General features: G+C 36.1%; 2 protein-coding genes across 2 annotated transcripts in view; one reads left to right on the top strand and one right to left on the bottom strand.

The window, feature by feature from the left end:
- The window catches only part of CNTLN (centlein), a 337,062-nt gene that overhangs the window by 195,150 nt on the left and 114,298 nt on the right, over positions 1–27,614 (bottom strand). Inside the window, exons 6-7 of the mRNA XM_061199082.1 lie at positions 21,021–21,158; positions 2,236–2,394 (exon numbers count right to left, since the gene is read on the bottom strand). Of these exons, the coding sequence (XP_061055065.1) occupies positions 2,236–2,394; positions 21,021–21,158 (297 nt within the window). The remainder of the gene's footprint in view (positions 1–2,235; positions 2,395–21,020; positions 21,159–27,614) is intronic.
- On the top strand, positions 16,975–17,460 carry LOC133097184 (intraflagellar transport protein 22 homolog). Its single transcript, XM_061199081.1, has one exon. It carries the CDS (start codon positions 16,975–16,977, stop codon positions 17,458–17,460), a length of 486 nt encoding a protein of 161 aa, XP_061055064.1.

Genomic DNA, 27,614 nt, shown 5'->3' with positions numbered 1-27,614 from the left:
GCCGTGGAAGAGATGAGGAACACCTCCTTCTGAAGTTTATAATAAAAAGTTGAGGAGGGAGACCTCAGTAATCATCAAATTATACTCTGGTAAATCCACACTGTACTTTACATGTTTCTGTTGGAGCATGGGGAGGAGGAGGAGAGCAAGAGCTATACATACTGTCATGGAAATATACCCAAGGCATATTATTTGAAAACAGCAAGTTAAAGAACAGTAAGTATAGGATAAATTAATTAATATTAAAAATGTAAGATACCTAGATTGGTGATATGTGTATATGTACACAGACACAGTATATAATGCATGAAAAGGTCTGGAATGACTACTCAGATTATTACCCCTGGGGAGGGGAATGAAATGAACTGGGATGAGCGGAAGAGAACTCCAATCTGTTATATTAGCATTATCAGTACTTCTATATCATTTCAATTTTTTATAATAATATATTCATGCAATTCTTATATAATTAAAAAGATGAAATAATTTTAAAATATTCTGTTCTTCTAGAGGAACTCTAGGATACACTCTCAAATATTAAGAGCAGTAAAGTCTAGGGCAAGGGCTTCAGGCAGGAGGGCAGAGAACTTTATTTTTTTATATGCTTCTGAATTTTTTGAAAATTTATCACAAGCATGTATTACTTTGGTAATAATCACTTCAAATAAAAATGTTTAATTATTCAGTTGTTTGAAATGATATAGAATCTACAAAAGTTCTCAGGTAGGGTATTAAAAAAATGGTTGCTCTCTGCAAAAGCTGCTAAGGAGGATCAACCAAAAAGTAGAATTAGGCTGAAACAATTTATCTTAAGTTTTAAGTTAAGCAAGGCTGAAAAAGGAATCTTAGAACAAAAGACTGAAAAAGTAAATAGCAAAGGAAACACTGCCTTTTTCTTCCACCTTACCAAGTTCTCTCTTGCTAACTGAGAGGAGAAACAGCAAAAGTATTTGCACGTGAGAGTAAAGAGTTATGAACTTTAACAACAAGCAACCCTAAAGACATATTTTAATATAACTTGCCATGGGTTAGGGACTTTCAAGAAAAAATCAAGAAAGAGGAAGAAATGTTTGCATTAAATACCTACACAGTGAAAAAGAGAAAAGAATTAAAGTTACTAATAAGGTCCAATTTTTCAAGTCAATTTAGCAACGGAGTCTGGTTTAGAAACAAAAGCATAATGGGCAATCCCACCGTATAAAACAAAAAGGTGGAGCTGTTCTATTCAAAGTGGAGAGAATGGACACTACCCTGATGCTTGGTGTCATCCTCGTCCTGAGAGAAACTCGAAGGAAACACAGAATTTAGTCGAGAAACCACAGTTACAAAGCATCATTTGAAAGTATGTGTTTAAAGTTTACTTAATAGTTATTTATTTCAAATTAATTATAGATGTTGAATTTTCACAGTGTTTTTTTAGGAGAAGAGTAAATTTAGACAGAAATAATCCCCAAATAACATAGACTGCACCATTTAACCTCTCTAAACCTTGGCTGCCTCAACTATTAAGAGGAAATAACATCAATCTCATAGGGTTGATCTGTGTAGAAAATAAATTATTTCTATAAATATGTACACCACACAAAACATAAAGAATTCAATAAAAGTGTTTTTTAATTACTAGCTGTAATTATTGCTGCTGTGTCAGCATACCTAAATAGCTGGGTAAGCCTTCTTGAGGGGCTCCTTAAACAATTGTAAAGTAAAATGACTACTTAAAAGAAACACACAAAATAAAGAGAGAAAAATCCTTGAAAAATATTGATCCTAAATACCTCATCAGCATACCCATTTGTGTTTGTGCAGATTTGCCAATAAAATAATGTGCAAATTCTATAATTGAAAGACTGCTTTAGGTCATAAACTAGAATCATACTTGTTGAATAATTTCTCACTATAGAAGGCTGAATAATCCCATTCTCCAAATCCTTCCTGGTTTGAGGACTACAGTCCTAGTATGTTTCATAGTAGGTATCAAAACTCCAATTTGTAAAAACAATATCCTACAGAATAAATTTGCACGTATATTTTAAATGTTTCAGCCTAACAGCCATAAAAAACATTCACATAATTTTGAATATTACCAAATTGAATCATATTTCATTTTTAATTTTGAAGAAGCAATATAAAAAGGAGTAATAAAGCAATATTGAAATGTGCAAAAATTTGAATTCTATATATTTTTATAAGTTCACACATATAAATTTACATTTTTATGACAGAATAAAAGCATACTTTTTGATACGATATACTTTCAGCTGTGTGAGCATCTTCCTGGTTCCTCAGTACCTTCTGTGTGTCCATATTCAGAAGCTGAAGCTGCTGGATCAGTTCTGCTTGCTGTGCTGTATGCGCACTGTTCTGTTTGTACAGATTCTGCAGCTCCTGCAACTCCTTCCTGTGCAAAGCAAGCAATAAATAGAGAGAAGCGTGAATAAAGATCATCTTAGTTAAATAATTTTGTTCATCTAAAGTTACACATCGGCCTCCAGTATTTTCATCTATTATTTTTTACTGCAGGCAAACATATTAATAAGAGAAATAATATATGAAGTATTTAATATTTATCACATACACCTAGAAAGTATTGATAGAACTACTATGACTTTCAAAGCCAAACACTTGCCAATTTTCTTTTATAGCTTGATAGTAATAAAAACCCTGGATATACAGTCATACTACCACCTTCTTATTGAAATTAAGTTATACTTCAGTTCCAAGAATTAATAAGCACTGATGCCAACTATCAGATAGTTCTGAATACAGGGTAACTCAACCTTTCATTTTATATTATATAGAAACTTAAATATATTAAAAAGAATCCCAAAAGGTAAATTAAGTTTTCAAACAAAAGATCCTTAAAGCACCACTAGTTTGTCACCTCAGGGGCCTAGGCTGGGATTCCTGTGACTCCTCTAACCCATCTTGAAGGAAATGATGAGGTTTTTTGTCAGAAGGAAGGAGAGCAATACAAGGTGAAATCACTCCTTCCAACCCACCCAGGGTAAACTTGGTAAGTAGAAGGACAAATGAACTGGAGTGACAGTCTTCATGGCCCTAAGGGTCCAGGAAAACCACACCTCTGGGATAGAGGTTTCCAGATTCCTGTGGTGGTGAATCCTGTGTGATACAGATCATATAAAACTGGAAAATATGTTGTAAAATAAATTTGAAGAGAAAGATATTTATAGAGATGTATTTCACAGAAGTATACATTATAGTATATATTTTGGAGAGTATTTTTTAAATTTATTTTATTTATTTATTTTTGTCTGTGTTGGGTCTTCGTTTCTGTGCGAGGGCTCTCTCCAGTTGCGGCAAGCGGGGGCCACTCTTCATCGCGGTGCGCGGGCCTCTCACTGTCGCAGCCTCCCGCTGCGGAGCACAGGCTCCAGACGCGCAGGCTCAGCAGTTGTGGCTCACGGGCCCAGCCGCTCCGCGGCATGTGGGATCCTCCCAGACCAGGGCTCGAACCCGTGCCCCCTGCACCGGCAGGCAGACTCCCAACCACTGCGCCACCAGGGAAGCCCCCTGGAGAGTATTTTTAATGGAGACTTTTCTTTACTTATAACCTCAAACTGGTGATTCATTCACATAAGATAAATCTTAAAAGAAAGAAGAAACATAAAAGATATGCAGACAGTTGTTGAACATGGATGAATATTAATATGGGAGAAATGAGCTCTGCTTATTTATTTATTTTTAATTTAATTTTTTTTTTTTTTTGCTGTGCCACACGGCTTGCGGAATCTCAGTTCCCTGACCAGGGATTGAACCCAGGCCACAGCAGTGAAAGCGCCAAGTCCTAACCACTGGACCACCAGGGAATTCCGGAGCTCTGCTTTTTTACAGGTTTAGAATATTAATGTTCTCCAGATACAACAGAAACCCCTGAACCCACACAGATACATGTACATACACCATCTGCCTTAGTCCTTTTGATATAACAAAACAGCACAGACTAGGTAGTTTACAAAAACCAGAAAGTTATTTCTCATAGTTGGGGAGGCTGGAAGTTAGAGATCAGACTGCCAGCATAGTCAAGTGAGGACCCTCTTCCAGGTCGCACACTTATTGTTACATCCTCACACGGTGGAAGGCACTAGGGGGCTTTGGGAGGTCTTTTTTACAAGAGGGTTCTACCCTCATAACTGAAGCACCTCCTTAAGGACCCCACCTCCTAATGCCATCACATTAGGCATTAGAATTTCAACATATGAATTTTGGGTGGACACAAACATTTAGACTATAGCACTTTTTTTCTGTAACTATTCAAAAAACTGAAACCTGTAGAAAATAATAGTCCAAAAATGGGGGAAGGGAAAGAAGAGAATCAATAATGGCCATACTTTGAGAAAATACAATACAAGAGAGGGAGAGAAGAGACACATAGTAATGATTCTTGCTGAGTATTGTCATTTTTCAAGAATAACACTGGCAAGAATTATCAAAGGAGATAGGCAGTAGCTGTAGGATAAAATTCCAACAGCATAGATAGTCAAGATATGTGTTAGCCAAGAGATCTAAGTAAATGTTGCATTTAGAAAGGAGACATTATGAAGATAATACATATCATCTTTCAATACAATACAAAACACAGAAAACTTATTTCTCTTCTAATAATAGAACATATTTTTTCTTAAAGAGAAGGCCAGAATCAGTAATTGGCTTGGATTTAAGGGTCATTTGGAACAAAATATATGTATCTTTAATCAGAAGAAACACTTGAGTTGGGAGATGTTCATACTATGAGACAGTTGGGGAGTAAAAATCAACTAAGAGAAGAGCATATTCTTGTTTCTCATCTTGTGCTATTTTCTGGGCATAATCTCAGTAAATGGAATGGAAGCATAATTTTATATTATGTATAAATGTTTCTTTCTTTGTGTCTTCTCACACCACCCTCTGAAAAGTAGATGAGATAGAATGTACAACAATGTTGCAAATATGAAAGTGGAACTTGATCAGTATCAAAGTAAGCTGCAAATAAGGCTTTGGAAACATACATCTGGACCACTGGAAAACACTGAATTTGTGCAGACCTATCTTCATTTGAAAATGAGTAAAGAAAAACAAACAGGACTTATTTAAAAGGAGGAGTATTTAGAATTAAGAAAAAAGAAATTTTATTGTGCATACTCAGAGGAAAATTATACCTCTGAGTAGGAGTTACTGAAGGAATTATAAGAAAGGTCTAGAAAATGTATGAAAAAGAAACCATTGCACTTCTCTGAATTATCTCAATAGAAAGCCAAGATGTGAAGACAATCTTAACAAAAATGTCTGTGAAGGTAGGGACTTTTTTGCTCACTGCTATAAATGGACAACTTAGCATAGTTCCTGTAGCCTATTAAATATTTGTTGTTGCCTTAGACACATCTTATACACCTTTTCAGATTCAGCTCACCAGCCTCCTAGATTCTTAGTCCCTTGCTCTGCCTCAGACTATTAACTACCACTTCAGCCTATAACATTTATGCAGCTCATGTGGCTCCATCACTTGAGGTCAACCAGCTGCATGCCTAGCATATTTGTCTCCTTGTACCACTTCCAGATTAGGATAAAATGCTACAACACAGGCATGGTATAAGCAGCAAACTTTGATCAATGGAAGATAAAACACAAGAAGAGTTTTTTTGTTTGTTTCTTTTGTTTTTTCTATCTGATGGATTGCTATAGGGCATGGTTTCTTTCTACAGTCTGTCCAGAATCAACCTGAGCGGCTAATTCAATGCGCCTGACGTCTCTTCATGGCTCATCATGAAGCAGTGGCCAGCACAATAATGTTTCCTTGAATTACTCTTTATCCTTCCCTGCCTCAGATTATTCTTCTCTCACTCACTCTGCCTTGGAATTGAATCTCTCAAGTAAGTAATCAGTAACCTTCACTCAGCCTCTGTTTTCTAGGATATATGGGATAAGACAGTTGTTGAATGGATGAAATGATAAGGATAACATAAAGAAGGATTGTTAAGAAAGAAAGATGTCGTAATAGCATTAAAATCCATAATAAGAGAAGTTATGAGGCAAACCAAGACTATGGAAAGTAAAATTAATTGGTAGGTTCAAACTTGAGAAGTTCCTCCAGACACGGATTAAAAAGAATAAAGGAAAGTGTGGGTTGAGCTGAGACGATGCTGAGAACCAACAACACTTCTTCCCATCTCAAGAAGAATGTTGTGTCCGGTCTTACATTTAGGTCTCAAATCCATTTTGAGTTTATTTTTGTGTATGGTGTTAGGGAGTGTTCTAATTTCATTCTTTTACATGTAGCTGTCCAGTTTTCCCAGCACCACTTATTGAAGAGACTGTCTTTTCTCCATTGTATATCTTTGCCTCCTTTGTCATAGATTAGTTGACCATAGGTGCGTGGGTTTATCTCTGGGCTTTCTATCTTGTTCCATTGATCTGTGTTTCTGTCAATATTATGACATAGTATGAGTGCGTTTCGTGTTTGGTAATTGCAATCATTGTTGCTTTTGTTGTGGTCATCCATTTACAATGCTTGGTGTCTATTTATCTCTTGTAAAAATAAAATACAGTGTGTGTGAAAAAAAAAATTAAAAAAATAAATACTTTTTAAGATTTAAAAAAAAAAAAAAGAATGTTAAGCTGATTAAAAATACTGTATTGCTCAGTTACCATGATGCTTACTAAGGGATTGAATGAGCCATAGGATAAATTAGGAATATTCCTTTAGACATCAAAGTTGATAGCAAAGACTGACAAAGGGTTTCAGACAGCATCTATAGGTTACTTTGCAGTTACCAAAAAAAAAAACCTTACTGTTACAAAAACAAAGATTTGCTTGCTTACATTACATGTGGATTTCCCTTATCCTAAGACCCAAACTGGAGCAGTAGACGGCATTAGTAATATGCCACTCTAATGGCAGAGGGCAAAAAGTAAAGGCAATTCAAGCAATGACTCTTTTAAAACACTTGCCAGGACATGATATATGTCACTTTCACACTCATTCCACAAGCCAAAATAAGTCACATGGCTAAATCTGATGTTAATGGAGGAGAAAGCATACTCCAGTAACAGAGAAGGCCCTGGTAAAAATGGGCCTTTAAGATGAATCAAAATTGAGTATAGGAATAAACACATCAAGAGTAAAAAGTTTAGTGAAGAGCACTGAAGCAATATAGAAAACTAAGCCTAAATATCTTTAGGCACTGTCGTTATACATGAGGAGATAAAGGTTATAAATCTTGAGATGCAAAATGAGAAGGAGTTAGAATGGTTGAATGTATGTCCTATTTTACTAAGTGTATGTAGCAGGGTATCAAATCGAATTAAAGATGAAATGTAGTTTTTTTTTAAAAAAAACATAATTACATCAACCTCCAAAGTTTTTTTCATGCCATTTCTTTCTTAGCTTTAGAAAAATAGTTAGTGGTTCTTATAGAGAAGAAAAAATTATCTGAGATTTAATAATTCTTTCAATTTCACTTCAGTGTCTTATTGTTCCATTATATCACAAAAACTGAAGTTATCACTTATTAGAACAACATGTTCGGGACTTCCCTGGTGGTCCAGTGGGTAAGACCCCATGCTCCCAATGCAGGGGGCCCGGGTTCACTCCCTGGTCAGGGAACTAGATCCCGCGTGCATGCAGCAGCTAAGAGTCCTCATGCCACAACTAAGTCCGCATGATGCAATTAAGAAGCCTTCATGCCACAACTAAGAAGTCCGCATGCCACAACGAAGATCCCATGTGCTGCAATGAAGACCCAATGCAGCCAAAAACAAACAAACAAACAAAAATGTTCAATACAGCCCCTTTTATCTAAGAACTTGTTTACCTACTCTTCAATCTATAAATATGTGTTGAGAAAAATATAGAATGATTCTAATAAAATTTTAATGGCTATTATTCCTCTGGTGTTGTATTTTAACTCTAATTTTTTCCCTCTATCTTCTTTGTACTTTTCCGTACTACATGTATTTTCTTATAATTCACATGTATCATTATACCTAAACAATTATGTACTTAGTTTGTTACCATATAAATATAAACCCCAAAAAAGAATAGCAATATTAATTTCAGAGGAATTAAAACTCAAGGCAAAAAAAATTATACAGAAAAAAGTAAAAAGTACAATTCACAGTAAAAACAAAATAACTTTGTTGGACACTTTACCCACCAAATCATAGCACATCAAAACAAAATAGCACAGCAAAAACAACAAGTAATAAAAGGAAAATCAGTAGGAAACTATATGGGAAAGAAAGATTCCATTTAAAACAGTAACAAAAACCATGAAAGAGCTAGGAATAAAAATTTAAGAAGGTCAAAACCAGCATAAGGAACAAAACATTTCCTAAGGACAGAAAGGTACTGAAACAAATGTAATGGCATTCCCATACTCTGGGACAGAAAAACTAACATCATCAAGATGGCAATTCTCCTTCAGTTTGCTTTTAAATTTGATGCCCTAATAAAATAGAAAACAAGAAATAAGCCAGTTTAACCTAAAGTTTATATGGAAAAATTAATTAACCAATAAATGCCCAGGAAAGCTCTGAAAAAGAGCAGAAACGGAGAATGCACCACATATTCTCTTATCCAATATTCATCATCTCTACACTATTACTCTCTGTACTCTAGCCTACAATCTAGCCTGAGAGGCCAACTTCCACAGACTACTTTACATTGGCTCCCTTTCTTCTGGGTTTATATTTGAGTAGTTGAAAGTGCTGGTCCATGATTAGAGGGTAAAGGAAAAAGAGGTCAAGGTATTTCTTTCCCTATCTCCCTCTCCAATGAGCCACAGTTGGCAGTGTCTCTGTTCCTCTATCTAAGAATACTTCTCCTATTAGTCAGCCTCTCTCCCAGGGCTAGACTTCTCACAGAGATCCAGTAAAAGCTCCTCTCCTTGCCCCTTCTGGCCTGGGGGTAGTAATAGTTTCCTGTTGCTGATAATTTGTATTCCTCTGAATCTCAATATCTGTTTGGAGAGAATAGACATCTTTATCATACTGAGTCTTGCAAATCATGAACTCTGTATTTATCTGTACATACTAGACTTTCTATTTCTCTCAATAATGTTTTACAGATCTCTGTATAGAGGTAACTCATATCTTTCATTATATTTGCTGTTCATATTTTTAGCTATATTATAAATTATATTCAAGTCTATTTCCTAATTTTTTGCTGGCATAAAAAATGCATTTGAATTTTCTACACTGACCTTGTATCTACCAAGTGTGCTAAATCCACGTATTAATTTTAGAAATCTTTCTATAAATTTTTTTGGGGGTTGCTATGTTAATTACTCATATATAGGCAAATAACTAGGTCTTTATCTTTCATTTCCAGTTTTTTTTAATTTGAATTTTATTTATTTTTTTATACACAAGGGTCTTCTTAGTTATCTATTTTATACATATTAGTGTATATACGTCAATCCCAATTCATCCCACCACCACCCCCCCACTCTCACTTTCCCCCACCATTGGTGTCCATACATTTGTTCTCTACATCTGTGTCTCTATTTCTGCCTTGCAAACCAGTTCATCTGTAGCATTTTTCTACATTCCACATATATGCATTAATATACAATATTTGTTTTTCTCTTTCTGACTTATTTCACTCTGTATGAGACTCTAGGTCCATCCATGTCTCTACAAATGACCCAATTTCGTTCCTTTTTATGGCTGAGTGATACTCAATCATATATATGTACCACTACTTCTTTATCCATTTGTCTGTTGATGGCCATTTATGAAGCTTCCATGACCTGGCTATTGTAAATATTGCTGCAATGAACAATGGGGTGTATGTTTCTTTTTGAATTATGGTTTTCTCTGAGTATATGCCCAGTAGTGGGATTGCTGGATCATATGGTAATTCTATTTTTAGTTTTTCAAGGAACCTCCATACTGTTCTCCATAGTGGCTGTATCAATTTACATTCCCACAAACAGTGCAAGAGGGTTCCCTTTTCTCCACGCCCTCTCCAGCATTTGTTGTTTGTAGATTTTCTGATGATGCCCATTCTAACCAGTGTGAGGTGATACCTCATTGTAGTATTGATTTGCATTTATCTAGTAATTAGTGATGTTGAGCATCTTTTCATGTGCCTCTTGGCCATCTGTATGTCTTTTAGGGAGAAATGTCTATTTAGATCTTCTGCCCATTTTTTGATCGGGTTGTTTGTTTTTTTAATATTGAGCTGCATGAGCTGTTTATGTATTTTGGAGATTAATCCTTTGTCCATTGCTTCGTTTGCAAATATTTTCTCCCATTCTGAGGGTTGTCTTTTCATCTTGTTTATAGTTTCCTTTGCTGTGCAAAAGCTTTTAAGTTTCATCAGGTCCCATTTCTTTATTTTTGTTTTTACTTCCATTACTCTAGGAGGTGGGTCAAAAAGGATCTTGCTGTGATTTATGTCAAAGAGTGTTCTTCCTATGTTTTCCTCTAAGAGTTTTATAGTGTCTGGTCTTACATTTAGGTCTTTAATCCATTTTGAGTTTATTTTTGTGCAGGGTGTTAGGGAGTGTTCTAATTTCATTCTTTTACATGTAGCTGTCCAGTTTTCCCAGCACCACTTATTGAAGAGACTGTCTTTTCTCCATTGTATATCCTGGCCTCCTTTGTTATAGATTAGTTGACCATAGGTGCATGGGTTTATCTCGGGGCTTTCTATCCTATTCCATTGATCTATATTTCATTTCTGTTTTTGTGCCAGTACCATATTGTCTTGATTAATGTAGCTTTGTAGTATAGTCTGAAGTCAGGAAGTCTGATTCCTCCAGCTCTGTTTTTTTTACTCAAGATTGCTTTGGCTATTCGGGGTCTTTTGTGTCTCCATACAACTTTTAAGATTTTTTGTTCTAGTTCTGTAAAAAATGTCATTGGTAATTTGCTAGGGATATCACTGAATCTGTAGATTGCTTTGGGTAGTATAGTCATTTTCACAATATTGATCTTTCCAATCCAAACATGGTATATCTCTCCATCTGTTTGTGTCATCTTTGATTTCTTTCATCTGTGTCTTATAGGTTTCTGAGTTCAGGTCTTTTACCTCCTTAGGTAGGTTTATTCCTTTTGTTGCAATGGTAAATGGGATTGTTTCCTTAATTTCTCTTTCTGATCTTTTGTTGTTATTGAATAGGAATGCAAGAGATTTCTGTGCATTAATTTTGTATCCTGTAACTTTACCAAATTCATTGATTAGCTCTAGTAGTTTTCTGGTCACATCTTTAGGATTATCTATGTATAGTATCATGGCATCTGTAAACAGTGACAGTTTTACTTCTTCTTTCCAAATCTGTATTTTTATTTCTTTTTCTTCTCTGATTGCTGTGGCTAGGACTTCCAAAACTATGTTGAATAATAGTGGTGAGAATGGATATCCTTGTCTTGTTGCTGATCTTAGAGGAAATGTTTTCAGTTTTTCAACATTGAGAATGATGTTTGCTGTGGGTTTGTCACATATGGCCTTTATTATGTTGAGGTAGGTTCCCACTATGCCTACTTTCTGGAGAGTTTTATCATACATGGGTGTTGAATTTTGTCAAAAGCTTTTTGTGCATCTATTGAGATAATCATATTTTTATTCTTCAATTTGTTAATATGGTGTATCACACTGATTGATTTGCATATATTAAAGAATCCTTGCATCCCTGGGATAAATCCCATTTGATCATTGTGTATGATCCTTTGAATGTGTTGTTGTCTTCTGTTTGCTACCATTTTGTTGAGAATTTTTGCATCTATATTCATCAGTGATACCGGTCGGTAATTTTCCTTTTTTGTAGTATCTTTGTCTTGTTTTGGTATCAGGGTAACAGTGGCCTCGTAGAAGGAGTTTGGGAGTGTTCCTTCCTCTGCAATTGTTTTTTAATTAATTTATTTATTTATTTATTTTTGGCTGTGTTGGGTCTTCGTTTCTGTGCGAGGGCTTTCTCTAGTTGCGGCAAGCGGGGGACACTCTTCATCGCGGTGCGCGGGCCTCTCACTATCGCGGCCTCTCTTGTTGCAGAGCGCAGGCTCCAGACGCGCAGGCTCAGTAGTTGTGGCTCACGGGCCTAGTTGCTCTGCGGCATGTGGGGTCTTCCCAGACCAGGGCTCGAACCCGTGTCCCCTGCATTGGCAGGCAGATTCTCAACCACTGCGCCACCAGGGAAGCACAGTCTTGTTTTGGTATCAGAGTAACAGTGGCCTCGTAGAATGAGTTTGGGAGTGTTCCTTCCTCTGCATTTTTTTTGGAAGAGTTTGAGAAGGATAGGTGTTAGCTCTTCTCTAAATGTTTAATAGAATTCGCCTGTGAAGCCATCTGGCCCTGGACTTTTGCTTGTAGGAAGATTTTTAATCAGTTTCAATTTCATTACCTGTGATTGGTCTGTTCATATTTTCTATTTCTTCCTGGTTCCATCTTGGAAGGTTATTCCTTTCTAAGCATTTGTCCATTTTTTCCAGGTTGTCCATTTTATTGGCATAGAGTTGCTTGTAGTAGTCTCTTATGATCCTTTGTATTTCTGCAGTGTCAGCTGTAACTTCTCCTTTTTCATTTCTAATTTTATTGATTTCAGTCCTCTCCCTCTTTCATGATGAGTCTGGCTAAAGGTATGTCAATTCTGTTTATCTTCTCAAAGAACCAGCTTTTAGTTTTATTGATCTTTGCTATTGTTTTCTTTGTTTCTATTTCATTTATTTCTGCTCTGATCTTTATAATTTCTTTCCTTCTACTAATTTTGGATTTTGTTTTTTCTTTCTCTGCTTCTTTTAGGTGTAAGGTTAGATTGTTTGAGATTTTTCTTGTTTCTTGAGGTAGCATTGTTTTGCTATAAACTTCCCTCTTAGAACTGCTTTTGTTGCATCCCATAGGTTTTGGGTCATCATGTTTTCGTTGCCATTTCTCTCTAGGTACTTCTTGATTTCCTCTTTGATTTTGGTAATGTATTGTTTAACCTCCATCTTTTTGTGCTTTTTAAGTTTTTTTCCCTGTAATTTATTTCTAATCTCACAGTGTTGTGGTCGGAAAAGATCCTTGGTATGATTTAAATTTTCTTACATTTACCAAAGCTTGATTTGTGACCCAAGATTTGATCTACCCTGGACGATGTTCCGTGTGCACTTGAGAATAAAGTGTAATCTGCTGTTTTCGGATGGAATGTCCTACAAATATCAATTAAATCTGGTCTATTGTGTCATTTAAAGCTTGTGTTTCCTTATTAATTTTCTGTCTGGGTGATCTGTCCATTGGTGTAAGTGAGGTGTTAAAGTCCCCCACTATTATTGTGTTACTGTCGATTTCCTCTTTCATAGCTGTTAGCATTTGCCTTATGTATTGAGGTGCTCCTATGTTGGGTGCATATATTTATAAGTGTTATATCTTCTTGGATTGATCCCTTGACCACTATGTAGTCTCCTTCGTTGTCTCCTGTAACATTCTTTATTTTAAAGTCTGTATTATCTGATATGAGTATTGCTACTCCAGCTTTCTTTTGATTTCCATTTGCATGGAATATCTTTTTGCATCCCCTCATTTTCAGTCTGTATGTGTCCCTAGGTCTGAAGTGGGTCTCTTGTAGACAGCATATATACAGGTCTTATTTTTGTATCCATTCAGTAAGCCTCTCTCTTTTGGTTGAAGCATTTATTCCACTCACATTTAAGGTAATTATTGATATGTATGTTCCTATTACCATTTTCTTAATTGTGTTGGGTTTGTTTTTGTAGGTCCTTTTCTTCTCTTGTGTTTCCCACTTAGAGAAGTTCCTTTAGCATTTGTTGTAGAGTTGTTTGGTGGTGTTGCATTCTCTTAGGTTTTGCTTGTCTGTAAAGCTTTTGATTTCTGTATCAAATCTGAATGAGATCCTAGCCAGGTAAAGTAATCTTGGTTGTAGGTTCTTCCCTTTCATCACTTTAGATATATCGTGCCACTCCCTTCTGGCTTGTAGAGTTTCTGCTGAGAAATCAGCTGTCAACCTTATGGGAGTTCCCTTGTACGTTATTTGTCGTTTTTCCCTTATTGCTTATAATTTTTCTTTGACTTTAATTTTTGGCAATTTGATTACTGTGTGTCTTGGCATGTTTCTCCTTGGGTTTATCCTGTCTGGAACTCTCTGCGCTTCCTGGACTTGGGTGGCTATTTCCTTTCCCATGTTAGGAAAGTTTTCGACTGTAATCTTTTCAAATATTTTCTCGGGTCTTTTCTCTCTCTCTTCTCCTTCTGGGACCCCTATAATGTGAATGTTGGTGGGTTTAACGTTGTCCCAGAGGTCTCTTATGCTGTCTTCATTTCTTTCATTCTTTTTTCTTTATTCTGTTCACGGCAGTGATTTCCACCATTCTGTCGTCCAGGTCACTTAACCGTTCTTCTGCCTCACTTATTCTACTATTGATTCCTTCTAGTGTATTTTTCATTTCAGCTATTGTGTTGTTCACCTCTGTTTGTTTGTTCTTTAATTCTTCTAGGTGTTTGTTCTTTAATTCTTCTAGGTCTTTGTTGAGCATTTCTTGCATCTTCTCGATCTTTGCCTCCATTCTTTTTCGGAGGTCCTGGATCATCTTCACTATCATTATTCTGAATTCTTTTTCTGGAAGGTTGCCTATCTCCACTTCATTTAGTTGTTTTTCTGGGGTTTTACCTTGTTCCTTCATCTGGTACATAGTCCTCTGCCTTTTCATTTTGTCTATCTTTCTGTGAATGTGGTTTTCATTCCACAGGCTGCAGGATTGTAGTTCTTGCTTCTGCTGTCTACCCTCTGGTGGATGAGGCTATCTAAGAGGCTTGTGCAAGCTTCCTGATGGGAGGGACTGGTGGTGGGTAGACCTGGGTGTTGCTCTGGTGGGCAGAGCTCAGTAAAACTTTAATGTGCTTGTCTGCTGATGGGTGGAGCTGTGTTCCCTCCCTGTTGGTTGTTTGGCCTGAGGCAACCCAACACTGGAGACTACAGGCTCTTTGGTAGGGCTAATGGCAGACTCTGGGAGGGTTCACGCCCAGGAGTACTTCCCAGAACTTCTGCTGCCAGTGTCCCTGTCCCCACAGTGAGCCACAGCCACCCCCCGCCTCTGCAGGAGACCCTCCAACACTAGCAGGTAGGTCTGGTTCAATCTCCTATGGGTCACTGCCTCTTCCCCCGGGTCCTGATGAACACACTACTTTGTGTGTGCCCTCCAAAAGTGGAATCTCTCCCCCACTCCTGTCAAAGTCCTGCAATCAAATCCCCCTAGCCCTCAAAGTCTGATTCTCTGGGAATTTCCCATCCCGTTGCCGGACCCCCAGGTTGGGAAGTCTGACATGGGGCTCAGAACCTTCACTCCAGTGGGTGGACTTCTGTGGTATAAGTGTTCTCCAGTTTGTGAGTCACCTACTCAGCAGTTACGGGATTTGATTTTATTGTGATTGCGCCCCTCCTACCATCTCATTGTGGCTTCTCCTTTGTCTTTGGATGGGGGGTAGCTTTTTTGGTGAGTTCCAGTGTCTTCCTGTCAATGACTGTTCAGCAGTTAGTTGTGATTCTGGTGCTCTCGCAAGAGGGAGTGAGCACATGTCCTTCTACTCTGCCATCTTGAACCAATCTCCTCCAGTTCTTACGTCTTTTAATTTTTATTATTGCTTTACCACATACTTGATATTTCTGACTATGTGCTAGACATTAGTTTGTAAAACTGTAGACATAATTTGAGGACAGAACTGCTTTATTATCCTCCAGAGTTAATTTACACTTGCTTCTGCTAAGTGCCTAGGAACACCAGCAATCTAGATGCATTAGTCCAATTTCAGGATTCTGACTCTGATGATATTCCTCACCAAAATTATGACTGCTCTGTCTTGACATTTATTTTTTCATTTTTTTTTTGGAGATTCACAACTAATTTCTAAGAAAAATTCCCAAATCAATTGACATTAGCCCACCTTCTCAATGGAAGGTAAGCTATTCATTTAGCTCACTCTCCACGTAACTGCTGAATCATTACCAGTCAGGCAAAAAATTTTAGTTAGGCAACTTAACTGGTTACTGACTTTTATGCAAGTTCTAGGTTTATACTAAGATGTTCTGTATACGTTACAGACATGTATATTATTTATTTATTTTGTTATTTATACTCGAACGCAAGGTAAAAATCATTTGTGGTAGTTCACAGCAATATTCCATAGCACAATGGGTAACACAGATTAATTATTCAATAAATATGCAAATAATTAGGAATTCAAAGAAATAAACCCATAAAGAAATAAAGCTAGGTCAACTCCATCATTTATCAACAAGTAAAAGTATATCCAAATAAGAAAGTGCCTAGACCACTTTTCCTACAGTTATGGCTTGGTATGTCTTTTGCACAATATACAGATTCAGTACAGTAATGCTGGTATATCATAACCACCACACACACACGCACACCCACAAGAAATAAAAATGAAGGAGACATGTAGTGTATTCAGCAAATTATTATTCAAACAATTCAGGAAAAACACTGAAGACATCTCAACTACTACCCTATAATGAGGGTCTGAGTCAATGTCCTCTGAAATCTTCCAGCTCTGTGCTATTACCTCCTCCTTTTTGAGTCCTTAGAATCTAACACTTAAAATTACACATAGTTCATCTTTTTACCATCTTGTAAGAAAATGTCCATCTATGGATATCATTGCCTTATTTACTGCAGCTTATAGTTCTTGCAGTACACTAAATTCAAGTATACAGATAAACACAGGTGCAAAATTTAGTAGAAAACATAATTTTTCAAATCCCATTCACATAACACTGCACTGTACCCTAGAATGGACCGCATGTTCCATCCAATAGTTTAAAACCATCATACTTTAAAATGGAAAGGTCTTGTTGGAATATTTTATGTAGTTACAGGTGTCATATTTTAAGAAGAATATTGATGATACAAACTCTGACAAGATGGAATGCATTCAGAAAGGCAACCCAGGCTCTGCCCTGTCAGCAGCAAGCGCTCCGGCAGCGCCTCGGTGGGCTCTGGCAGGTCTTTGGGCAGCAGACCACAATGCTGAAGGCCAAGATCCTCTTCGTGGGGCCCTGTGAGAGTGGAAAAACCGTTTGGGCCAACTTCCTGACAAAATCTTCTGACATCGCCGAATACAACCCAACCCAAGGAGTGAGGATCCTGGAATTTGAGAACCCATATGTTACCAGCAACAACAAAGGCACGGGGTGTGACTCTGAGCTCTGGGATTGTGGTGGCGATCCAAAGTTCGAGTCTTGCTGGCCAGCCCTGATGAAGAACTCTTATGGGGTGGTGATCGTCTTCAATGCTGACATCCCAAGCCACCTGAAGGAAATTGAGATGTGGTATTCCTGCTTCGTCCAGCAGCAGTTTTTACAGGATACTCAGTGTCTGTTAACTGCACACCATAAACGAGGCTCTGGAAGTGACAAAGCAAACCCAGCTTTGGCACCACCCCTGAACAAGCTGAAGCTGGTGCACTCGAATCTTAAGGATGACCGGAAGAGATCAGGATGGAGTTCATAAAGTATTTAAGAAGCATAATCAACTCAGTGTCTGAGAGCAGAGACTGGGAGGAGATGTCAATTATCAATTAACCAGCCTTCACCTAGACGCTTCTGCATCCCAAATGAAGTCAATTTTAGTGCAAATCTGAAATCCATCCACCTACTGAGGTTCTCATCTCCCTTTGGCTGTAGAAGGCATTTTCCTTATTTGGCCAAAGGTAACAGTCAGCCAGGGAGTTGACTCATACCGTCTATTCTCTGTCCTTAGCTCAGCTGAGAAAATCCTGTTACTGAATTCTGATTGCTTTGCCCCAGATCTCTCCAAAGAGCTGGAAAACTGAGGTGGTTTTTTTTTCCCCTTCACATTATGTCACATAAAAGTTGTGGAATTGTAACTGTCATAGCCCAGTGATAGCAACAGTAGTTTAATCCACGTGGATTGGTTTAAATGTGATTTTCATTCCTTAATCTGTACAATTTGCCTAGGATATTTTTGAAAAATATTAGCATTTAACTTCTCCAAGATTTTATTTTTATTTAGATGTCCTTGATATCTGGACACCATATCACACTGGAAGGTGGAATACATATACTTCTTCTAAGAAGGTTTTTTATTATCTCAGGGGAATTTAATTCTTAAATATTATTTCATGTAATACAGGAAAAACAATGTTATGTTGTCATAACACCCATTTGTAAAAATAGTCAAAAGATTTAATGCTCAGGATAACCAAATATGGTGAGTTTATAGCTTATTGTACAAGTTTGTTTTAGTGATCTTTCGAATTATTGTTCTTTCATAAATTTTACATTTTGAATTTTGTAATATAGCCAAACTGAAAATATAGTAACTAGATCAAAAGTTAGATGTAGGGGCTTCCCTGGTGGCGCAGTGGTTAAGAACCCGCCTGCCAATGCAGGGGACACAGGTTCCATCCCTGGTCCAAGAAGACCCCACATGCTGCGGAGCAACTAAGCCCATGTGCCCCAACTACTGAGCCTGTGCTCTAGAGCCCACGAGCCACAACTACTGAGCCTGCATGCTGCAACTACTGAAGCCTGCGCACCTAGAGCCCATGCTCTGCAACAAGAGAAGCCATAGCAATGAGAAGCCCACACGCCGCAACAAAGAGCAGCCCCTGCTCCCCACAAGTAGAGAAAGCCTGCACGCAGCAACGAAGATACAACGCAGCCAAAAAAAAAAAAACAATAAAGTTAGATGTAGGTCTTTTCAACTGAGAGTGGAAGAAAAGTACAGACACTTACAAGAGATGAAAAATATGCTTCGCTGTGTTTCACTCTTACAATGAAGAGGGCTGAAATGCAGCCGTGTGGGCAGTCTGCTTGAGAGAGTGGTGTTGGCAGATAATGACAGTTCCCTGGTAAATTTAGATTGAACTACAGCCAACTCTTAGTAAACTGCCTGGATTACCCGTGAGCACATTTTAAGCCCAGGTTAATTTCCTTTTGCCTGACCTCCTCTCAGTTGGAACTTTTGCAAGGAACACAAGATTACATTAACGCAAACTGTAGTAAATCTTCTTTACGTAATACCTGCACTAATACTAATTGATCTTGAGACTACAGCTCCAAAACAAACAGAGATTATTTTTATCTGATTTTTAAATGATTATCCAAGAGCTCAGTAGAAAAATTAACCCAGCAGCTTTCATTTACATTCATAGCCAGAGTACAACACTTGGGAGTCCTTGAATCGAGGAAAATGTTTTAAAATTTAAGAGGCCACATCTGCAGAGGTTACAAGAGACCATTTAATGAAGAAGTCTCCCTGTCTTACCTGTCCCCAAACCCCATTCCCCTCTCCAGAAGCCCCCCTACCTTCCGTATTCTATCAGAAGTCTGTGCACATACAAATGTGCTTTATTAAAGGAAACAGTAGCAAACTATTCACACTTTTTTACAACTTGCTTTTTTCACTTTTTTTTATTTGGAGGATTTGTGTAAATATATACAGAGCTGCCTTTTTCTTTTTTTACAGCTGCATAATATTCCACTTAACCATTTATTTGGGAATTTTATATTACATACTTTTACTAACAAAAAAAAGAGAGAGAAAGAAAGGCAACCAAAAACAATATAACATCTGTGAAACATGTACATGAAAAATTATGAGAAACAGAAGCAGTTAATAAGTTAATAAAAAAATTTATTAATAAAGTTATCTTTTATTATTTGAAGGTCTGAACTACAGAACGGATTAGACTGTTTCTGAGATTCTCGAGATAAGGAACCAAGATACAAATGGGTGCATACTGTAAAAAGGCAAATGCCAACTAAATATATGAAACAATGTACAAATTTGAACAAAATAAAAAGAACAGTCTTGAAGAGTACTGAGAAACTTATAAACTAAAAGTATCAAGCAAAGACTAAAAGTTTTTTTATAGGGAAGAAGATAGGAATAATTACAAATTTTAAGATTGCTTCTAAAGCTAAGATTCTATTACTGTTTAGAATTACTTTTTTGACTTCATCAAATTACTGGCTTAAAAAAATTATACCATGAGTGGATAAAGTCTATCATCTGTAAAGAAATACTTTTCCTCACTGCATGGTAAAAAGATTTTTAAAATGTGACACAATGGATTTTTGCTTTTATTTATAATATATACATATAATGCTTATATATTTTTATATATAATAAAACATGCACAATATAAATTAATATATATTACATATAAAAATATATAATATATAATAATATGTATTAATCTATTACCCAAGCAAATATCCTGCCCCAATATATATATTGTAATACACTATATATAAAAATAAATATTAAGTATACATAAATATTTATGTATAATATAATTATATATAATGTTAATTATAATTATATATCATATATAAACATAATATATATAGTATATTACATATGTAAATATATGACATATTTCAGAGAATGAAATTGTGCTTATACAGGTATGTGATAAACTTTGATTGTATGATTTATTTTAATTAGTTCAAATTTTAAAATGTACAAACATACATACATGTGTATGTATGTATAACATATGTATGTATATGTGCATATATATATTTATGATCTGTTCTAACACTATTTTCTGATAAAGATTATTATAAAATAAATAGGTAGTTTAACATCTTTCAAAACACTTAAAAACAAGTTTTTCAAATACTTCCACTTTATGAGTAGTGCTACAAAATTAACTATTTTGATATAGAAAGAATATTTCACAAACTAAAACTATTTAGAACATAATAAAATAAAACGTCAAAACTGGATCACTCATTTATTATTCATTATAACAGTAATGAATATTACATAATGCATGGGTAGGAATTTTAGAAGGAAACAAGGAATGAATGCATCCTCCTTGTTAAAAACTGAACCAAGGCTACTCTTTGAGCATGATTTTTTCCAGTCCTGCGAAACCCCTGATTGTCCATGTTAATTCTAGATAGTTTCAATGCACAAACATAAGTATTCACAGAAGACATATATTGTCATTTTAGGGTGTTAATAATAAACAAAAATGCTGGCATTCTGCACAACAAAGGACATTTCTAAAATGTTAAATTAAGGAGTGAGCATACTTGCCTGACCAGGGTAATATCCATATCCTTCTGGATAAGTTCAGTCTGCTTATTATTCAACTGTAATGACAGAGCATTATATTTACTCTGTGATACTTCAATTTCTTTCCTTGCTTCGATTAAATTGTCTTCAAAGGCCTAAAATTAGAGCACTCATATCACAAATACAATAAATATCAAATAAATAAATAAGATTAAAAGTCCATTATATTTAACTAATCCACAAAATAACAGTGAAAAATCAGTAGTGCTTTAAAGTTTACTTTTTTGTTTTTATTAAATTAAAAAATGTTAAAACAATCAATAAATTTTACACCAGTCACAGGTTACTTTTTTCAGAAACTGTAAAAGTATCATCGTCTCCTGGTGTGAAAGTTAAGAATTTGAAGCTAATAAACTTGAAAATCTATGTAGAAATTTACTTATTAAAATTACAATAAAGTATTATACAATAAAAAAAGTTATTACAATCAACAAAAAAATGAGCTCATTTACTTAAATATTACTCAAAACAAATAGATATTTTATTATTTCCTCAATTTTAAATGCAGATACACTCAGAGAAGAAAAAATGGTGCAGCAAAAAAATAAAAATAATTTTACAATGTTTCAGGTTCAGATCATGCTGAGTTCACTTGATTGTGGTGAAATTTCACCTAAGTTCAAAGTTGGTCTTTTCCTCCTGATAATTCTCTAAATCATTTTTTCATTTTGAAACAATTTTAAAACTGATGTACAAGGAATAAAGATGCAGATGTAGAGAATGGACTTGAGGACACAGGGAGGGGGAAGGGTAAGCTGGGACGAAGTGAGAGAGTGGCATGGACATATATAAATAGATAGCTATTGGGAAGCAGCCGCATGCCACAGGGAGATCAGCTGGGTGCTTTGTGTCCACCTAAAGGGATGGGATAGGGAGGGTGGGAGGGAGACGCAAGAGGGAGGAGAAATGGGAATATATGTATATGTACAGCTGATTCACTTTGTTACACAGCAGAAACTAACACACCATTGTAAAGTAATTATACTCCAATAAAGACGTTTAAAAAAAAAAACTGATGTACATTTTTTCAAAAATATCTTTTCTCAAAAATATATTATAAAATTAATTTATTTTCATAAAATATTCAATAAATATTTTATCTAAAAGTAGAGGATACCCCAAAATACACTATACGTTCATTATTTACAAAAGCGAGCAACAAGCTTTAGGTCAAGCACTAAAAATCTACTCTAGCAATGCACCTATACCTCATATACTCTCCCTGCAGTAACTAGAATGAACTTTTGAAGATAAAAATATTGGCTTTCAGCCAAGATAGCACTGTGAGTACATGCATATCTCATTTTATCATGTTTCCCTTTATTGCACTTCACTGATATTGCATTTTTTTTTACAAATTGAAGGATTGTGGTAACCCTGCATCAAACAAGTCTATCAATGCCATTTTTCCAACATTTGCTCACTTCATGTCTCAGTGCCATACTTTGGTAATTCAAACTCTTTCATTATTATTATATTTGTTATGGCGACCTGTGATGAATGATATCTGATGTTACTACTACAACTTGCTAAAGGCTCAGATGACAGTTAGCTGTTTTTAGCAATGAAATATTTTTTTAAGTAAGATATGTAAACTGTTGTTTTAGACATAATGCTATGCGCACTTAACAGACTACAGTATAGTGTAAACATAACATTTATGTGCACTGGGAAACCAAAAAATTTGTGTGACTTACTTCACTGCAATATTCACTTTATTGTGGCAGTCTGGAACCAAACCCACAATATCTCTGAGGTATATCTATACTTCTTAAATTCCCATTTATTAAAAAAGAGTAATGATAGATATATAGGTGGGTGTGTGGGTGGATGTAAGAGAGAAAGAGAAAGAAAGAGAGAAGGAAACATGGAAGGAAAGGGAAATGAGAGAAGGGAAGGGAAGGCAGAAAATAACAGGTGTTCACTGGGACACGAAGAAGTAGGAACCTTTGTGTGTTGCTGGGACTGTAAAAATACTCTCAAAAACAGTACGGGGTGGGGGGGGGTTCCTAAAAACATAAAAAACAGAACCACCGTATAATCCAGGAATCCCACATCTGGGTAGACATTCAAAAGAACTAAAAGCAGGGTCTTGAAGAGATACCTGTAAACCCATGTTCGTAGCAGCACTATTCACAATAGCCAAGTGGCAGCAACCTAAATGTCAAATGAATAAACAAAATGTGCTATACACATAAAATGAAACACAATGCAGCCCCCAAAAGAAAGGAAAGCCTGTCACATGCTACCACATGGATGAACCTTGAGGACATTATGCCTAATGAAACAAATCAGTCACAAAAGGACAAATACCAGATGACTCCACTTATATGAAGTATCTAAAGTAGTCAAATTGATACACAGAATAGAATGGTAGTTACCAAGGCCTAGGGTAAGGGAGCACTAAGCAGTTGTTATTAAAAAACAGAGTTGCAGGTCTGCAAGTCAACAAAGTTCTGGAGATCTCTTTCACAGCAATGTAAATATATTTAACACTACTGAACTGTACACTTAAAAATGGTTAAGATGGTAAATTTTATGTTATCTGTTTACCACAATAAACAAGGAAGGAAATTGTGACATATGAAAGAACATGGATGGACCTTGAGATAATTACAGAAAGCCAAATAAGCCACTTACAAAAAATAATGTATGACTCCACTTATATGAAGAATCTCATAGAGACACAAAGCAGAATAGTGGATGCCTGGAGCTGGGGGGAGGAGAAATGGGAAGTTGTTTTTGAATATAGTTTCACTTTTGAAGGATGAAATGTTTCTGCAACTTGGTTGCATACCAATGTGTATATACTTAACACTGCTGAACTGTATACTTAAAATGATAAAACAGTCTAAATTTTATATTACTTAACCACAATTAAAAAAAAAACCCTATGGAGAGGCCAAGATTTAATTAGATTAGACTGTGGAGCAATTTGTGCCCCAGGACATTGACAAAAACAACAGAAGAATCTAATCAGTCATCAGTTTTTGGAGGCCAACAGCTGGGTGTGATATCAACAGACATATTAACAAACAAACATATTAACAGACAAATCAAGAGACAGACACATGAAAAGACAAATCAAGAGAATAGACAGGGGCTTCTCTGATGGCGCAGTGGTTGAGAATCTGCCTGCCAATGCAGGGGACACGGGTTCGAGCCCTGGTCTGGGAAGATCCCACATGCCGCGGAGCGACTAGGCCCGTGAGCCACAATTGCTGAGCCTGTGCGTCTGGAGCCTGTGCTCCGCAACAAGAGAGGCCGCAATAGTGAGAGGCCCGCACACCGCGATGAAGAGTGGCCCCCACCTGCCGCAACTAGAGAAAGAAACGAAGACCCAACACAGCCACAAATAAATAAATAAATAAATAAATAAATAAATAAATAAATAAATAAATAAATAAATAAAATTAAAAAAAAAAAAAAGAAGAGGATCTCCCTGGCGGTCCAGTGGTTAGGACTCCACGCTTTCACTGCTGAGGGTGCGAGTTCAATCCCTGGTCGGGGAACTAAGATCCCACAAGCCATGCAGCACAGCCAAAAACGAAAACAAACAAAAACAAACAGACAAAACAAAAAACAAAACCCCAAAACTGCTACAGTATATAATTTTATTTTTATTAACGTTTTTTGCTTTGAAACAGTTATTTTTCTTTTTACTTTATTTTAGATTTATTTTTATTAAGATAACATTGGTTTATAATATTATGTTTCATGTGTACAACATTATATTTCTACTTCTGTATACCCTACAGTATGCTCACCACCAAAAATTTAGTTTCCATCCATCACCATACAGTTAACCCCTTTTATCCATTTCACCCACCACCACCACCACAACTCCCCCTGGTAACCACTACTGTGCTCTCTGTATCTATGTGTTTGTTTCTGTTTAGTTTATTTGTTTTTTGTCTGTTTGCTTTTTGTATTCCACATATTAGTGAAATCACACAGTTCTCCATCTGACTCTTTTACTTAGCATAATACCCTCAAGGTTCATACATATTGTCGCAAATGGCAAGATTCCATCTTTTTGATGGCTGAGTAGTATTCTATTCTGTGCGTGTGTGTGTGTGTGTGTGCGTGTGTGTGTGTATACCATATCTTCTTTATCCATTCATTGGTTGATGGGGACTCAAGTTGTTTCTATATCTTAGCTATTGTAAATAATGTCACAATGAACATAGTGGTGCATATATCTTTTTGAATTAGTGTTTTCATATTCTTTGAATAAATACCCAGACGTGGGGTAGCTGAATCATATGGTAGCTCTATTCTTAATTTTTTGGACTCTTCATACAGTTTTCCACAGTGGCTGCACCAATTTACATTCCCATCAAGAGTATCTGAGGCTCCCCTTTTCTCGACATCCTCAGGAGTGAGCTGATATCTCATTGTGGTTTTGATTTGCATTTCCCTAATAATTAGTGATGTTGAGCATCTTTTCATGTGCCTGTTGGCCATCCATATGTCTTCTTTGGAAAAATGTCTAATCAGGTCCTCTGCCCATTTTTTAATTGGATTGTTTATTTCCTGAGTTGTATGAGTTCTTTATATATTTTGGATTTTACCTTTTATCAGATATATCGTTTGCAAATATCTTTTCCATTCAGTAGATTGTCTTTTCACTGTGTACATGGTATCCTTTGCTGTGCAGAAGCTTTTTAGGATGATGTAGTCCCATTTGTTTCTTTTTGCTTTTGTTTCCCTTGCCTGAAAAGACATAACCAGAAAGACACTGTTAAGACCAGTGTCAAAGAGCATAATGCCTATGTTATCCTCAAAGAGTTTTATGGTTTCACGACTTACATTTAAGTCTTTAATCCATTTTGAGTTGATTTTTGTGTATAGTGTGGGACAGTGGTCTAGTTTCATTTTTTTGCATGTGGCTGTCCAGTTTTCCCAACACCATTTATTGAAAAGACTATAATGTCTTTATATATATATGTTCCTTTGTTGTATATTAATTGCCTGTATATGTGTGGGTTTATTTCTGGGTGCTCAATTCTATTCCATTGATCTATGTATCTGTTTTTCTGACAATAACCATGCTGTTTTGATTAATATGGCTTTGTAGTCTAGCTGGAAATCATGGACTGTGATACCTCCAGCTTTGTTCTTTTTTCTCAGGATTGCTTTGGCTACTCAGGGTCTTTTGTGGTTCCATTATAAATTTTAGAAACATTTGTTCTATTTCTGTGAACAATGCCCCTGTGACTTGGAAACAGATTGAACTGAAGCTATATATTGTTTTAGGTAGTATGGATATTTTAACAATGCTAATTCTTCCAACTCATAAGCATAAAATATTTTTCAATTTATGTGTCTTCTCCAATTTCTAGCAACAATGTCTTACAGTTTTTAGTGTTCAGGTCTTTCACCTCCTTGGTTAAATTTATTCCTATGTATTTCATTCTTTTTGTTGTGATTATAAATATGACTTTTCTTAATTTCTCTTTCTGCTAGATCATTGTTAGCATATACAAACATAACAGAGTTTTGTATGTTGATTTTATACCCTGCAACTCTGCCGTATTTATTTTTTCTAATAGCCTTTTTTGTGGAGTCTTTATGGTTTTCTCTATATAAAATCATGTCATGCACAAACAGTGAGAGTTTTACCCGTTTCTTTCCAATTTGGATTCCTTTCATTTCTTTTTCTTGCCTAACTGCTCTGGCTAGGACTTCCAATACTAGGACTTCCAATACTATGTTGAATAAGAGTGGCAAGAGTGGCCTCTTTGTCTTGTTGTCTTGTTCCTGATATTAGAGAGCGAGCTTTTAGTTTTTCACCATTGAGTATGATGTTAGATGTGGGCTTGTCATTTACAGCTCTCATTATGATGAGGTATGTTACTTTTATAAACATTCAGTTGAGAGTTTTTATCAAAAATCGGTGTTGAATCTTGTCAAATGCCTTTTCTGCATCTATTGAGGTAATCATATGGTCTTCATCCTTTTGTTGATGTGATGTATCACGTTGATTGATTTGCAGATGTTGAAACCTCCTTCCATCCCTGGGATAATTCCCACTTGATCATGGTGATGATTCTTTTAATGCATTGTTTTACTTGGCTTGCTAATATTCTGTTCAGAATTTTTGCATCTATGTTCATCAAAGATATTGGCCTGTAATTTTCTTTTTTCTGTGTGTTGTCTTTGGTTTTGGAATGAGAGTGATGTTGGCCTAATAAACTGAGTTAGGAATCATTGCCTCCTCTTCAGTTTTTTGGAAGAGTTTGAGAAAAATAGGTATTAAATCTTCTTTGAATGTTTGGTAGAATTCACTTGTGAAGTTGTCCAGGCCTGGGGAGCTTTTTGATTACTGTTTCAATTTCTATACTAGTTATATGGTCCATTCAAATTTTCTATTTCTTCATGATTCAGTCTTGGAAGCTGTATGATTCTAAAAATTTGTCCATTTCTTCTAGGTTGTTCAACTTGTTGGCATATAGTCGTTCATAATATGCTCTTATAATCCTTTGTATTTTTGTGGTATCCATTGTTATTCCTCCTCTTTCATTTCCTAATTTATTTACCAGAGCCTT

Source organism: Eubalaena glacialis, chromosome 9, assembly GCF_028564815.1.
Source record: "Eubalaena glacialis isolate mEubGla1 chromosome 9, mEubGla1.1.hap2.+ XY, whole genome shotgun sequence".
Classification (NCBI taxonomy): Eukaryota; Metazoa; Chordata; class Mammalia; order Artiodactyla; family Balaenidae; genus Eubalaena; species Eubalaena glacialis.
Note: the sequence above shows the minus strand (reverse complement) of the source record. Positions and strands in the feature narration are given on the sequence as shown.

Coding starts and splice junctions, on each gene's coding strand:
- LOC133097184 (XM_061199081.1), top strand. CDS start 16,975: ATGCTGAAGGCCAAGATCCTCTTCGTGGGGCCCTGTGAGAGTGGAAAA.